General features: G+C 34.6%; 2 protein-coding genes across 2 annotated transcripts; one reads left to right on the top strand and one right to left on the bottom strand.

Annotated features, from left to right (window-relative positions):
- Positions 1–270: 270 nt before the first annotated feature.
- Positions 271–8,897, bottom strand: LOC133678667 (extra-large guanine nucleotide-binding protein 3-like). The gene is made up of 8 exons (XM_062101097.1): positions 7,820–8,897; positions 7,599–7,736; positions 6,468–6,572; positions 6,174–6,359; positions 5,431–5,608; positions 2,895–3,136; positions 1,257–1,426; positions 271–1,164 (listed from the first exon to the last, which is right to left on the bottom strand). The coding sequence occupies exons 1-8, from the start codon at positions 8,726–8,728 to the stop codon at positions 582–584; spliced, it is 2,511 nt and encodes an 836-aa protein (XP_061957081.1). The 5' UTR covers positions 8,729–8,897; the 3' UTR covers positions 271–581.
- A 2,350-nt stretch (positions 8,898–11,247) lies between these two features.
- Positions 11,248–13,376, top strand: LOC133678914 (UV-B-induced protein At3g17800, chloroplastic-like). The gene is made up of 4 exons (XM_062101430.1): positions 11,248–11,433; positions 11,527–11,659; positions 12,074–12,375; positions 12,470–13,376. The coding sequence occupies exons 2-4, from the start codon at positions 11,537–11,539 to the stop codon at positions 13,248–13,250; spliced, it is 1,206 nt and encodes a 401-aa protein (XP_061957414.1). The 5' UTR covers positions 11,248–11,433; positions 11,527–11,536; the 3' UTR covers positions 13,251–13,376.
- The last annotated feature ends 1,119 nt before the right edge of the window (positions 13,377–14,495 follow it).

The raw sequence follows: 14,495 nt of genomic DNA, 5'->3' as shown, positions 1-14,495 counted from the left end.
TTATGGGTTCAAGCCAAGTCATCCCCCATACCGTATCCTAGCATGGGTTCAAGAATTCAAAAACAAAATCTGATAAACTATTGAATTATAACAGGAAAGATACAGTGACAGAACCCTTGTCAGCAGGGAGACGGATCCGGCTGGAGGGACCGGAGGAAAGGCAGGGAGAGAACCCCCCCTGGTGCCACCTAGCTTTCACAATGCAACTATTTTTATCCTTTTTTACTCACTTGTAAAAATTAAAAATTAAAAAACAGAAACCAAAAGGCATGCATGAAACCCAAGGAAGTGAAACTCCTTTGAATAATAGGAGGGAGGAATATACAAACTCACAAGCTCTCAGGGTAAAAAGTGCCAAAAACATTGCTCCGATCAGTTACATGATTCGCAAAAGCTGGTTTTACTCATAATTAACAGGGCACTGTACAAATGGATAAACTCTCCCAAAGAATACCATCAACTCCCCAAACCAGATTGAGGCTTCGTATGAATCAATCGGCCTTGATCCAAATAACATCACACAGCAATATCAAATTTACCTCACTGCAATCTCCTGGTTCAAATTGCTGGCTCAAAGATGCCTATTCCTGTCTGATAAATGGAGAGGAGCTCATTTCTGTGCTATAAAACGAGTCATCCATAGGGATTCCATACACGTTATCATGCTTTTCTTCATCCCATTTGAGGACCTCCCTTATGTACTTGAATGCTTCGTCCACTGAAGTACGTTCCCTAGCTCTGGTCTGACATACAAACAGCTTCTGACCAGTAAGTGAAAAATATAATTCCTTGAATTTCACTGCCACATAAAAGTATGCTTGCTGCGCCAGGGTTTGACTATTGTTATGGGGCTTCAAAGGCTGGAAGTCCTCGAACCACTCGCAAGCTGACAAAGGAACCTGGTTGATCTTTTCCTCCAATGCATCATACTTGTTCAGCAAAAGCACGAAAGGGGTGTCCATAAAACAAGGGTGCCTAACCAGGCTCTCAAACAAGTCTCTACTAGCAATCATTTTGTTACAAGGGGGACCTGTACCATGAGCCCAAATCTGGTCGTAGTCGTTTAAGGCTACACAGAAGATAATTGCCCTCACATCTTCAAACATTTCCAGCCATTTGCAACCATCACGCAATCCCTTTGAATTTATGCGTATTAGTTGGTACCTGAGGCAATGAGAAATTTCCAGAGAGATGACAGAACATTACTTTCAGCGGCAGTGAAGGTAAAGATGATGCAAACAGAATGAAGATTTTACTTGGTCAAGGGAGGTGTACAGTCAAAGTTTTCATTGTATATCTCCGACATGGGACTTCTATCATCAAATGTGAATTCCATGAAGGCGAGACTGTTGTTCTGTGTGACTCCTTCAGCATATAAAATGTCCTTCTCTGAAGGTTCATATTCATTGCTTGATATCTCAATGGTCTGCAAGAAATAATAGCATAATACACAAACTTAATGAAGTTTGAAATGGAAAAGGATGGTTTTACAGTCAGATAACGTCAAAAAATCATTTCAAATCAAAAGCTTATCGTATTAGATAAGGCCCCGGGAAAACAAGAAAAAAATCCCCGCAACCCCTTCATTAAATTCCCTCATCAATTTTTATCAAAAAAGAAAATTCATTCATCTATTTGTACAATGAATTTCATTTCATGCTAATGACGCGATGTTATTATTATATGGGAGAAGGCAATTAGAACACTTCTTTTTTTATATAACTTAGGCAAACAGAACACTTAGTTTCAAGATTTTCAAAAAGGTTCAGGCAGAACATCTATATGATGCAGACATGAACTCCAATATAAAATTCATTTCTTACCACATAAATATCAGACATCTCGTAGTGAAGCAAGTAAAAAATACGAAAATTGTATAATGGAAAGAGCTTTATATTTAATGTAGCATTATCATGTACATTGCATGAAATGTATGATGTCAAATATGCATACACATATGTCTGCACATGATATCTATTTGATTTATTCAACCCAGATTCTAGTTGGCAAGAACTACAAAAAATCATGATAGGTTAGTAAATATACGTTCCTTGAAAAAGTAGGTAAGAGATGCATTTTTACTCTGCCTTAAGCTATTCAATCACTTCCGCTAGAAATCAAACCAGTGTACTTGACAATATTGGAGATTAACAGATAGATTATCCTAATTCTAAAGGGAATAAAACACTTCAACTGCCTCCACAATAAAATCATATCTAAAAATTGTTGAAATCCCCAGAAAAAGCAGCAAAATAAACCATCAAGGAGAAATAAATATTAACCATGAAAGACTCTAGAAGTTTTTCTGGTTGTTGAACTCTCAACAACAGTGCTTTGAGTTCTAGACCCCATTACAAAAAATCAAGAAGTAAATCAGCACGGAAGTTGCATCAATGTTACAAATGGAATGTTATTGAATCGGTACTTTCATCTAGTCAAATTGTTGTCCAAGTTGCATGGACAGTTTGGCATTCATGCTTCTTTTCTCGACTCTTCCATCAACAAAATTATCATGCCCACTTTACTAGGTAAGAGATTAACATAGATACTGATGCCACCTCATTATTCTTGGTTTTCTTTTTGAGGTTACTATCCTCTTGTTTTTCCATATATGTATTGGAATAAGGACGAAGGAAACTGAATCTGAATAAACATGATTTGGAGGAGCTGCCCGATAAAATTGCAGTGGTCTTATAACTGAGAGATACATTTGGCACAAAGCAAAACATTATGCATCTAATCTACAATAATTATATCCTCAATTCAAAAATTCCAGAAAGAGATGAGAAAAGGAGCCCAAAAAAGGCATTATATGGAGCTAGACAAAATGAACATGGACAGCTTCTAATTGCTTGTAAATAAACAAAGCAAAAGTAGAGATGCTTGAGGCATACCCGATCTAAGAAATATTTAGCAACAACAGGAAGATGATGCAATTCTTCCCTTCTCTTGTACGTTTCCTGAATAGCAGGGTCCTTCCAGACCTCATCCACAATAGGAGCATACTCTCGTGTTGCAGCAGGAAAAAATGCATCCAAATCCCCCGTTGCCATGATATCTAATAACCAGTCAGAAAAATGCTTGAACCTTTGGTTAATGGAGTAGATGCATTTCTCACTTGTTTCATCTCCTTCACCTGAAATTATTTCAAGCTGAACCACTTACTAAGGTTTATTATGGCCACAGGCAGCATCAAATTACATTTTATGCATATGCATATCATTATGGAAAGCAAGGCTTTCCCTATCATAGATGGCTCATGACTAATCCAAAGTCACACAAGAAGTTAAGTAAAAAGAATATCTACACAGCTCTTGGAAATTGAGGACCTCAAACAGTAACTCTAGTGACCTATATGATGAATTAAGGCAGCTATCATGCTGTTTCCAAACAAAGAAGATGAGACGGTGAGAGAGAGAGAGAGAGAGAGAAACCAAGATCCAAGTGCAGATATTGGATAAATCACACAAACAGGCATCATTTGATCATGTTGTAGTCTTTATCTAGTTTTATGTATTAAGCCCAAAAAATTTTTTTTTTTTTCTAAAATTTAATATGGTTTGTACATTTTGGATCGTTTTGATGTGCTGATATCAAAAATGATTTTTAAAAAATAAAAAAACATCATTGGCATGCATTTCGGCACAAAAAGTTAATTTGAAAAGCAACCGCTGCCATACTGTCAAGCACCCTCTAAGTAAACATGATGGTGAATTCTTCCTACCTATCAAAGTCTCTTGAAAATAGACATATTCCTTCATGAACACTTCAACTCTAAAGCTTCTACATAAATGCTAGGCTATTGCAGAGTATCCTGATAGGGCCCCACCAATTGAGACTAAATCTATGTTCCTGGTCTCCCATGAGATATTTACCATTTTCCACTTTTATTTTCACACTAGACTTAGTAACAGCATCTTGCTTTACATTCTTCATGATATTAGAAACAGATAACCAAGTTCGTTAAGAAGAATATAAGCACTGCCTCTAATAAAGAATCAGAATCTAAATATGCAACAAGTAACACGGTTATACTTGTGAAAGAGTCCATTATTTCTGATTCTGCACCAAAGAGAACAATCTATCTCATCTGATCTAGCACATAATTCCTTTCCCAAATGAATGTTCCCTCTCTGTGATGTAAGCAACCCTATAATTAGAGAACTCCTGGGTGAAATCTTACATGATAAAATATTTATTATGCAACTCTTAAGTGTTGATGTCATATTTGTCACTGCCAGTAAAAACAAATCCCATCCAGACTGTTAGCATGATTGTTTTCATTTCTTGTTCCCACATGGATGGAAGACCTGATTTGATATAGTCAACTTGAAGCCTTTTTTACCATACAATCAAGCCATGTTTCATAACAAGATTCAAGCCTAGTTGAGCATCCGATCATTCAAATGCTAATCTGTCAGGTCAATGAACCTATGAGCAGCTTCATTCACTTTCTCCTAGAGACAATGAGTACGAAAGCCCTCTTATTATACTGTTAATTAAGTAGGCAGTCTTGCACTGTAGCCACAAGATAAGGCCTGTGTTGATTAAATATTTGCTACAAGCCCTTGCTTCTGAGTTGATTGGCAACATATTTGTCACTTCCAGTAAAAAAATCACATCCAGACTCTGAGTATGAATGTTTTCATTCAATCTCTTTCTCAGAGTTGAAAGACCAGACCTGATATAGTCAACTTTAAGCCATATTTACCAAATAACTGAGTCAAACTCCTTATTAGCTTGCTTCAAGTCACAGTTACTTTATTCCAAATGTTAATCCATAATCTCAATGCACCCATAAATTTGCTCCAATTACTTTTTTCTAAAGACACCAAGCAGTAATGCCTCTTAGTATCCTGCTAATTTAGGTGGCAGTCTTACACTCTGGCAACATGAGGACGCTTGTATGAATAAGATGGAGCTATATATGAGAATCTTTTGGATTAGTCTACTCAAGTATCAGTAGAACAAATATAAATAGCATTTGCTTTTCTGGCAACACCATAACCACCCCCAACAGCTTTTAACATATTGATTTCACTTCTGTACAATTTTCATGTTTACTGTTTTTGTATTAACTAATCATTTTTCTGCATGCAAATGTGTTTTTTTCAAGACAAAGAAATTCGAATTATTTTTAATGGAAGTTTTGGCAAGCTCAATTCATGCTTTATTTTCATTAAACTAAAATATTGGCAACAATATACGATGCCTTTGCACTTATCTTCTTGAAAAAATTAAAATTCATTTGAAAGAACACACTTTTCCTCTGATTTTAACAATCTAGCATATCTTTCAGCAATCCTATGAGTAGCAAATGTAAATGTTTGAATATTTCTTCAAATCTAGGAAAACTTAAAGCAAAAGTAAACAGGGTTCTATGACTTATTATAAACTAGAAAAAGAAGACAAAAATAGTAGTCTTGAGACCTGAAGCACATTCTTCAGAATTAACTGTAGCAGTACTCCTCTCCGTCAGATCCTCCTCTTCAAACCTCTCTCGTCCTTCAAGCAATATGCTAAGATATCTGTACATATTGCTTTGAATCATGAGTTTGATGTCCTGCAACTCTTCAGGGGTGAACCTATTCCCATATAAAAACTTGCCCTATTTCCATTGAAAGAGGAAATAATAAGAAATATGACAAGTATTAAGCCAACACCCATCTTCATGCAAAGAATTGTTGCAAGTAAAACAGAAGATCAGAAGAATAATGTGCTAAAGACCATTAGAAGTAACGAATATTGTCCTTTTCTAAACAGCTATGACATTAATATATCACTAATTAATTAAGTGACATATACATGATGGATATCATCTGTGAGACAGCCAAATAGCCAGTTAAAGAATAACCCAAATAAAAATGATTGTTTTCAGTTTTGAATTGATAGTTTATATACTTTGTAAGAAATTCAAAAGTTAAGCCATAGCCTAAACACACCAACTAGTCAAATTGCATGCATAGCTTCCCATTAGCTTCCACCATGTGATAGGAAGTAACAGTGATCAATTAAAGAGAGAGGTAGTTACTTCAAACAAACATTTCAAGTTAAGCACGTTTGGCGTAACAATGGCAGCAACATGAAATGATGAGAATAATAAACAAAACCTAATAAAATGAATGTTTGTGATAAAATCAAAACAAAACAAAAACGATAAAACATGAACTTACCTGCTTGAAAATGGTACTTGTTCCAGATCCTTCTAACCCGAATAACAGAAGTTTATGGATCCTTCCTTGCTCCAAATACTCAGGCACAGACCTTCCTGAAAAGGTAGTAGGATCTTCTTTTGGCCCGTTAGGATTTCCAGGTGGTACAGGCAATGAAAATAATGAACTGATGAAACGAGTAGATGCCTGCCTACCAAAAATCAGATGACAACTGTATAAATTCAAGTCAAAACTGATTGTTGAATTTCAAACTTAAAATTCATGAGGGATATTATCTGTAGATTAAGAGATAACCTTTCCCCATATGTTTCCCTTTATATTATTTTGGCCTTCTTCCTCATAAGATCCATCATCATATAACCAGAAATGAGTATCCTTGGGGCACTGTACGTTCGCAAGCTGAAATGAATGTCAATTTAAGCCATGAGACCAAAGCCCAACCTCAACCAAACTATCACATGCAACCAATGAAGTAAAGGCAAACCTATCATAAAACTGCAAAGCACTTAAAGCTAAGTGCAAGCACAACTGTAAAGACATCAAATATCAAATTTAAAACAGCATGGCATCAGCTTCCAATACCGTGTCACTTTGGGAACAAACAAGAACTAAAAAACCAAGGGCATGTTTGCTTCTGCAAAATTCTCAAAATCTTCTGAAATTTTTCAAAGATACAGAAATACTTTTAATGGTTAGGAATGAGAAAATCTTTTCACTCTTTCATACAATTTTGTTCTTTTCACCAGCGAACCCCCCCAACGCCCACACACACACACACACACACAAAAAAATTCCCATTCAAATCTCCTGTTGTCAGCAAGGGAATATCAAAGCAGGTTGTTGATGTCCTAGAGGAGTGAATTTCTTGAAAAAAAACTGTCATCGCACTTTGCACCAAATGAAAAATAAAGCAAGTTCTAGCTCCATTAGGTAAAATGTGTTAGCACAGTAGCAAGTATTTGCAGTATTTATCAGACCCGGTTCTTCCCTGAGGTAGTTCATAGATGAGATTCTATTATCAAAGTTCTCTTTCCATGCATGCCTCCAATTTTTATTAACTGAATTATCTATCTCAGGTCAACTTCCTCCCAAGTTGAAAGATTTCTTCCTTATTAAACTTTAGGTCAACTTGACTCATGTATGAACTCCTCTAAAACCATTCCTTATATCATATAACCTCGTACTACAGTATTCAGAACTCATGCAAATTATGACTATAATTATGCATTGCAAGCGTGACTAGCTCTACAAACAAAAGATTCATAACAGTCATGTATAGTATTTAAATGTAGAATCTACACACCTCATCCCCAGGAAAAGCACTGGGCTTTCAAAACTTGGTTTTGCCACAATTACTAAATCGTTGAAAATCATATGTACACAATCATGACAAAATGATATGCATAAGCAAAGAAATAAAGATACCTTCAACACTCTGAGCTCAGTCTTGGTAATCTCACGGCCATTTATGTAAACCTTTGTATTCCCATTGCTAGCATCCAGCCTAAGCTTACCCCCAACATTCAATTTGGAACTAATTATTCTATCTGGTTTCTCTCCCTCCTGAAATCAATAACAAAAAAACAATTCACAAAAAAAATAAACCATCTCAAAACCCAAATAAACTTTAACATTCTTTCTTTCACCTTCCCCCAAAGTCCCGAGTCCTTATCATACCAATACTTGCCAGGCTTCAACTTCTGCGGCGGAAACGCACACCCCAAAACCTCAGCCAGTTCCTCTTGTCTCAACTGCCTCCCATTCACAATCAACTGCTCCGGTCTCAACTGATTCGCAGCACACTCCTTCTCAGCCTTCATTATCTGCCTAACCTCCAGCGGACTACAAACCCTCGCCAAAATTCTCGAACACTTGCCTAAAATCGACCTCTTCGATTCATCAATCGGCTTCCCAATACAACTCACACACTTCCTCCCTTCTGGCATTGATCCCATCGCTTTCAACAAACAATTACTACAATACCTCTTCTCACAAGCCAAACACGATTCCCTCTCCTTCCATCTATTCTTCTTTCCACACCTACTACAAACGCCACCCTTCCTCCTCCTCACCCCTTTCCTTGTACTGCTTAAATCAGCATCCGTCGCTGTGGAGGAATATCCATCATCCTCCTCGTCCCCTTCCTCAGTCTCCGAATCTTTCGGCGTATTAAACGTAACGGCATTCCCCCGCCTTCCTTCATCTCTTCTATCAATTTCCTCTTCTTTTTCAAGATTTCCTTCATCAACCTCTACTCTTGCTGGATAAAATCTTCTTGCGGTACCGTTTTGGTTACTGAATCTAGTGAATTTTGAAACTGGAGTGCTTGATTTTGATTTCGATTCTTCAGTAGAATCGAGAGAGGAAGCCCGAATTGAGAGTAAATTAAGATTCAACGGGTCGATGCGAGGGACTTCGTAAGGAATTGGCGGGCCTTCGTATTCTACTGCGATTGAGTAATCGAGATGATCTTCGTCAGGTAACGGTGCTCCTGCTGGTAACATCTTCCGTATCACGTCTTCCCACTCGCTTCCTTGTTCTGTAGTCGTTGACATTAGAGGTGTTGTTTGTTTGGTTGCTGAGAAAGTGAGGGGAGATGGTGGGGAAAAGAGAAATTTGGTAAGAAGGGTCAGAGAGAGAGAGAGAGAGAGAGAGAGAGAGAGGAAACGGAGTTCAGTATCGGAAGAAGAGCCAAGTCCCCGGCCGCTGTTTATGACTCTGTTAGATTTGACGTAACTAATGAAGTGTAAGTAAGAATTATTTTTTGTGATAGCTATGAATAAGTCCACCATTTATGTTAAATATTCCAAATCAGTACTGTAACTATAACTATTTCTATTTTACTATTTTATTTTTATAGACATATCGATTAAATCCCTCAATTACATTTTTTTTATTAACAAATCACAATTAAGTCCCTTAGTCTTAGATAACTCAACATCCCATTGCATATTATGCATCAAATTGATATAATGATTTACATTATTAGAATAAACTTTTCTAAAACATAGTGATTCAATTTAGTTAACAATTAATTATTCTCTTAACTTTTATAAATAGACTGACTTGAAAAAAATTATTTAATAACTTTTATAAATAGAGAAATTAGCTTAGTTAATTCATTAGATCATATAATTTAGGACAAAAAATATTAGTTTTTTGGTATCATTTACCGGTTTTATTTTGATCAAAAACAAAATCCTATTTTCACCTTTATCTTTAAGTTATAAGAAATGTCAAAATTAAGTCTCTTTTTTATGAAAATTCAAGACAAACAAGGTTTTTTTTATTTCTGTGAAACAGGGACAAAATGGTAAATTGCGAATGATACTAGGGGCCCTGGATGATTGTTTTGAAAGAAAGGGACTGGGATTGCATGATTGGTAATATCTAAGGGCTGGTTTGTAATACCTCCATAATTGGGGTAATGAAGTGTAGTTGGCTCGAAGTTTGGAGAGGACAGTGGCGGGGTGGTGTGTAGATTCGGTGCAAATGCAATCTCGAAGTAGTAAAAAGGAGCCAGTAACAAACTAACAAGTGTGTCTTTGTTTATTTGTTGTTGGACTTTTGTTGATAGCCAGCTCTTTCACATGTTTTTGGAAAGATGGTGTAAATTATTTTTAAAAAAATTAAATTTTTTTTAATAAAATTTAATATAATTTGTATATTAAACGGTGTATATAATGATTCATAATAGAAAAAACCTAGCTTCTTTGATGCATTTCAATTCGCAATGGTTGATAGGTGTAAAAAATGATCAAAAATAATTTAAAATGATAAAAAAAACTTTTATCTGAGAATTGCATTGTTCTTGTCTTTAAAAGTACTAAAATAATTTCATTATTATGAAAAGAAAATAACAAAAGCACCCCTAAATCAAAACCATTAGAATTATTTATTTTAAGGTTAAAAGTTATTATTTTACTATACATTAAATAAGAAAATGACAAATATAACCTCATGCAATGTTAAATGACAAAAGCTTAGTTTACTCATATTTTCTTCAAGAGCAAATTAGTAAATAAACTATTACAATGAATAGAAAAATGAGTCTTGGCCTATAGTAACCTCTTCTCTAGGTTTAGTTTTTTTAAAAAAAAAAAAATTAATATGTGTGTGTGTGTGAGGAGGGGAGTGACGATAGAGTTTGTCCTAACTAGTATGGATTATAGTTATCAAATCCCATTTGAGATTTGACCCATCAAATAACTTGGATAAGTAAGGTATTAAGACTTGATCTAACCTCATTCTAAATTAATTTACAAGTGACTAGATTAATTTAGATTATTTTTTAATTAAAACAATAGTTTTTTAATATATTTTTTAAAATATTTAGTATTAAGATAGTAGGATTTAACCAAATCAATTAAATTATAAATAAACTCTGAGAAATTTAGGTTTGGTTGTAAAATATTTTTTATCCGATAATCTTGGTTTAGAGTTTGTGTTGTTGCTGTTGAATTAATAATAATAATAATAATAATAATAATTCGACTCTGAATAAGCTATATGGCAAAAATAAAACGAAGTGTCTCATTTTCAACATAATTTTTTTTGACATATTTTTCAACACAATTTTTTGCATACATTGTTAACAATTTCTCTATTATCATGAAAAATCTTAACCGTAAATTAAAATATTTATATATGTATTTAATAAAATAAATTAAAAATTATATATATAATAAATAATAATAAATTTATCAGTTTTACACAAAAATTAAGTTGGAAAGTAAAGATAAAACTGCTAGTTTAAATATTTATTTTAGTTTTAAATTGGTTCATATTGATCTGAATTAATAAAGTTAAATTTTATTTTGTAAAATTTTATGAAATTAAACTATAATTATTAAATTAAAAAAATAAAAATAAAAAAATAACTCGATAAAAGAAAATAATGATATAAATAAAAAAAAAAAAGTTTGAGCAGGTTAAACATGTTTCCAACTCGATTTCTTGAATGTTTTTTTTTTTTTATGTAAAATATTTAACCTATGATGGCAAAAAAGAAACAAACTAAAACTCAAGGGACTAAAAACTTTTCCAGCAAGAAGAGCAAGGTTTTATCACAATGACACAATCTAAGGCTTAAGAAAAGTGAGCTTCGCCCATTCATAGCCACTGTAACCCGCCCACCACAGCTGACCAACGCCATATCCACCAGCTCGCACAAACAACGAACACCTACAATACATTCATCTCTCGCTTTCCTTGAAGAAAAAAGATAAAATTATCGATCTTGTTTCAACTACTTGAAAAGGTTATACATCACCGAATTCAAGCTAGAATCATCGTCCTTTATTTTTTAAAGGGATTTTGATGGAATCTTACAAAAGGGTTTTTGGTTTTGTAGAGAGGTGTAAATGGAAGCAGCTACAGCAACTTTTATTGGATCTTCAATTGGGATCTGTAGACCTGCAAAATCTGTTGCTAGATCGGGTTTTTTAGCTACCATTGGGCAAGATTTTGTGCGTTTTCCTCATAAGGTACTACCGATTAGTCTCTTTTTGGGTTTTGGATAATTTCTCCTTGAGTTTATGTATGAATTTTGTGTCCATTGATAATTCATGGATAATCTATGGTATAATGCTAAAAGCTTTAAATTTTTTTCTATGATTCAATTTGTTTCTTGCGGTTGCATGCTTTAGAGTGAATGAAGTTTTATGTTTTATGCAAAATATTTGTTATAAGAGATGAATTCCTATGTGTAATTCTGTTGGATTGTTGTTCAAAAATGAAGCTTTTAAGACCGTCTTACTTGAAATTTCAGCAAGTTTGTAATTTGTTTGGGTTTCTTTAGGATTATTTAAAATGTACTTTGTTGTTGTTTTTCTAGATGTTATATGGTTGGAAAGCTGGTGTTTGATTCCCTTTTCCTTTTTGTGTTATTGGGATTGCAGCATTATTCTTCAGTTTCATACTCGAAGCCAGGTCATAGGAGAGTGGCATATGGAAGCAGGAGATGTATGGGAGTGAGAGCATCATTGTCATCGTCTTCAGATTCATCGAGATCAATTGCATCAATTGCTCCACTTCAGCTTGAATCTCCAGTAGGGCAGTTCTTATCTCAGATTTTGATTAGTCACCCGCATCTTGTGCCAGCAGCAGTGGAGCAGCAACTTGAGCAACTTCAAACTGATCGTGATGCTGAGAAACAGAAGGAAGAGCCTTCTGCCACTAGCACTGATTTGGTATTATATAGGTTAGTTTTATGATATTTCTGTATAAATGTGGTTTATAGCTCCCGCCATTGATGCTGAAAGTCAAGTCTAATGATCGGTTTTTGACATTATTAGGAAAATTGCTGAGGTGAAAGCTAATGAGAGGAGAAAAGCTCTAGAAGAGATTTTGTATGCATTGGTTGTGCAGAAGTTCATGGATGCCAATGTTTCTTTGATATCCACCATGGCCTCCTCTTCCACAGATCCATCTGGTGGAGTAGACACTCAGCCAAGCCAAGATGAGAAGCTTGAGCGACTCCACTCTCCTGAAGCCTATGATATGATTCAGAACCATCTAGCTCTCATTTTGGGAAATCGGATGGGAGATTCTACTGCTGTTGCTCAGATAAACAAACTCAGGGCTGGACAGGTCTATGCAGCTTCTGTGATGTATGGATACTTCCTAAAGCGAGTTGATCAAAGGTTTCAGCTTGAGAAGACAATGAAAATCCTCCCAAATGCTGTGGATGAGGGAGAAGCAGATATTCGTAAAGTTGTGTCTTCCCATCCTGAAGCCTTTTCTGATGGTATCAGTCCTGGTGGATCTGGACATGGATTAAAGGCTTCCCGATTGCGGAATTATGTGATGTCTTTTGATGGGGAAACACTTCAGAGGTATGCAACAATAAGATCAAAAGAGGCTGTTAGCCTTATTGAGAAGCACACTGAGGCCTTGTTTGGAAGACCTGAGATTGTCATAGCACTTCAAGGGACTATTGATTCTTCCAAGGATGAACTAGTCAAGATCAGCTTTGGTGGTTTGAAAAGACTTGTTCTGGAAGCTGTAACTTTTGGTTCTTTCCTCTGGGATGTAGAGAGCTATGTGGATTCAAGATATCACTTTGTTCTGAATTGAATAATGCTCACTTACATGCCTGCCTAAACGAATTTGTAGTCGAGGCACTACTGACCAAACTTAAGTGCTATGTATGAGTGTAAATTTGGTGATAACTATTAAGAAATTTGTGCTAATTCTTCTGTACATGGTTTTGATGTTCTGTTTTCCTGTCGTGCTCCGCATCTGTGCATTACCTCATGGAGTGTTATTCTGTTCAAAGTTTCATCTTTTAACTCGATCTTCATTTTTTTTGTTGAATTTCCAGAATTACAATCAATATTTGCATGAATTTTGCACTGCGATGCTTAGAATTATCTGTCATAACCATGGGTTTGGTCGCAATAAAATAATTGCTAGATTTATATTTTCTCAAAATATAATTTTATTTTTGTATGTAATATATAGTGTCACGTTGAACTGAAAGTGTACGTAATTTATGTGATAAATGCATAACCGAAGAGAACCAAGAATTTAAAGCAAGGTTGGCTTGAATTCACCATGAAATTAAATGAGAAATCGAGAGCACAGTCCTCGAGTTACAGAGATTATCTGGTGGGCAAAATTCATTGAAGAAGAAACTTCCGCCATAAATCAAACTGTATACTTGTAAATATTCCATGGTGGAACCACTATTTAAATGGTCTTTGATGGTTGCTGTGGCCATTCGTTTCATTCAATTTCAAAATTCGCTCAGTTTTTTGTTTTTTACTCTCGTTATGACATGGGTTAGATATTTTGTTTTATAATCTTATAAAAAATATAAAAATACTAGAAAGTGAAAAGTCCAATATATAGCAAATAAAGAATTTTTAAAATATTAAAATTGGGCAGCTATGTTTAATATGTGAAATTCTTGATAGGAAACATAAGCAATTGTCAACACCATACAATTCAAATTAAATTAAATTAAATTAGAAACTCTAATACAAATTAATCAAATATTAAAGACGGCTTGAAATAATAAAAATATTAATAAGAAAAAAAAGATAAAAATGACTCGTGAACCTATAATATCTATGGCTATGACATGGCTCAAAACAATTTTTTTTAAAGAAGAAAAAAAATTCAAAACTCCAATAATTGACTTGACTAGATTTATTAAGTTAGGTTAATTTAATAATATGATTAAAAAAATAACAATGAATGATCAATAAAAAAACCTAGATAACTCATGTTATTTTCAAAGCTAATGAAAAATTATATAGAAAAAAGGGATCAATCTTCAAATAAATCAATTGCTAAAGGATAAAAAAACATAAGTTT

This window comes from Populus nigra, chromosome 18, assembly GCF_951802175.1.
Source record: "Populus nigra chromosome 18, ddPopNigr1.1, whole genome shotgun sequence".
NCBI lineage: Eukaryota > Viridiplantae > Streptophyta > Magnoliopsida > Malpighiales > Salicaceae > Populus > Populus nigra.
Note: the sequence above shows the minus strand (reverse complement) of the source record. Positions and strands in the feature narration are given on the sequence as shown.

Bases quoted from the DNA above. Each gene is read 5' to 3' on its own strand.
- LOC133678667 (XM_062101097.1), bottom strand. From the start codon at position 8,728: ATGTCAACGACTACAGAACAAGGAAGCGAGTGGGAAGACGTGATACGG. The intron at 6,360-6,467 runs GTTATCTCTTAA...TTTGGTAGGCAG, and splicing joins AGGGAAACATATGGGGAAAG to GCATCTACTCGTTTCATCAG. The intron at 1,165-1,256 runs GTAAAATCTTCA...TCATTGCCTCAG, and splicing joins TGTACACCTCCCTTGACCAA to GTACCAACTAATACGCATAA.
- LOC133678914 (XM_062101430.1), top strand. From the start codon at position 11,537: ATGGAAGCAGCTACAGCAACTTTTATTGGATCTTCAATTGGGATCTGT. The intron at 11,660-12,073 runs GTACTACCGATT...TTGGGATTGCAG, and splicing joins TTGTGCGTTTTCCTCATAAG to CATTATTCTTCAGTTTCATA. The intron at 12,376-12,469 runs GTTAGTTTTATG...TGACATTATTAG, and splicing joins ACTGATTTGGTATTATATAG to GAAAATTGCTGAGGTGAAAG.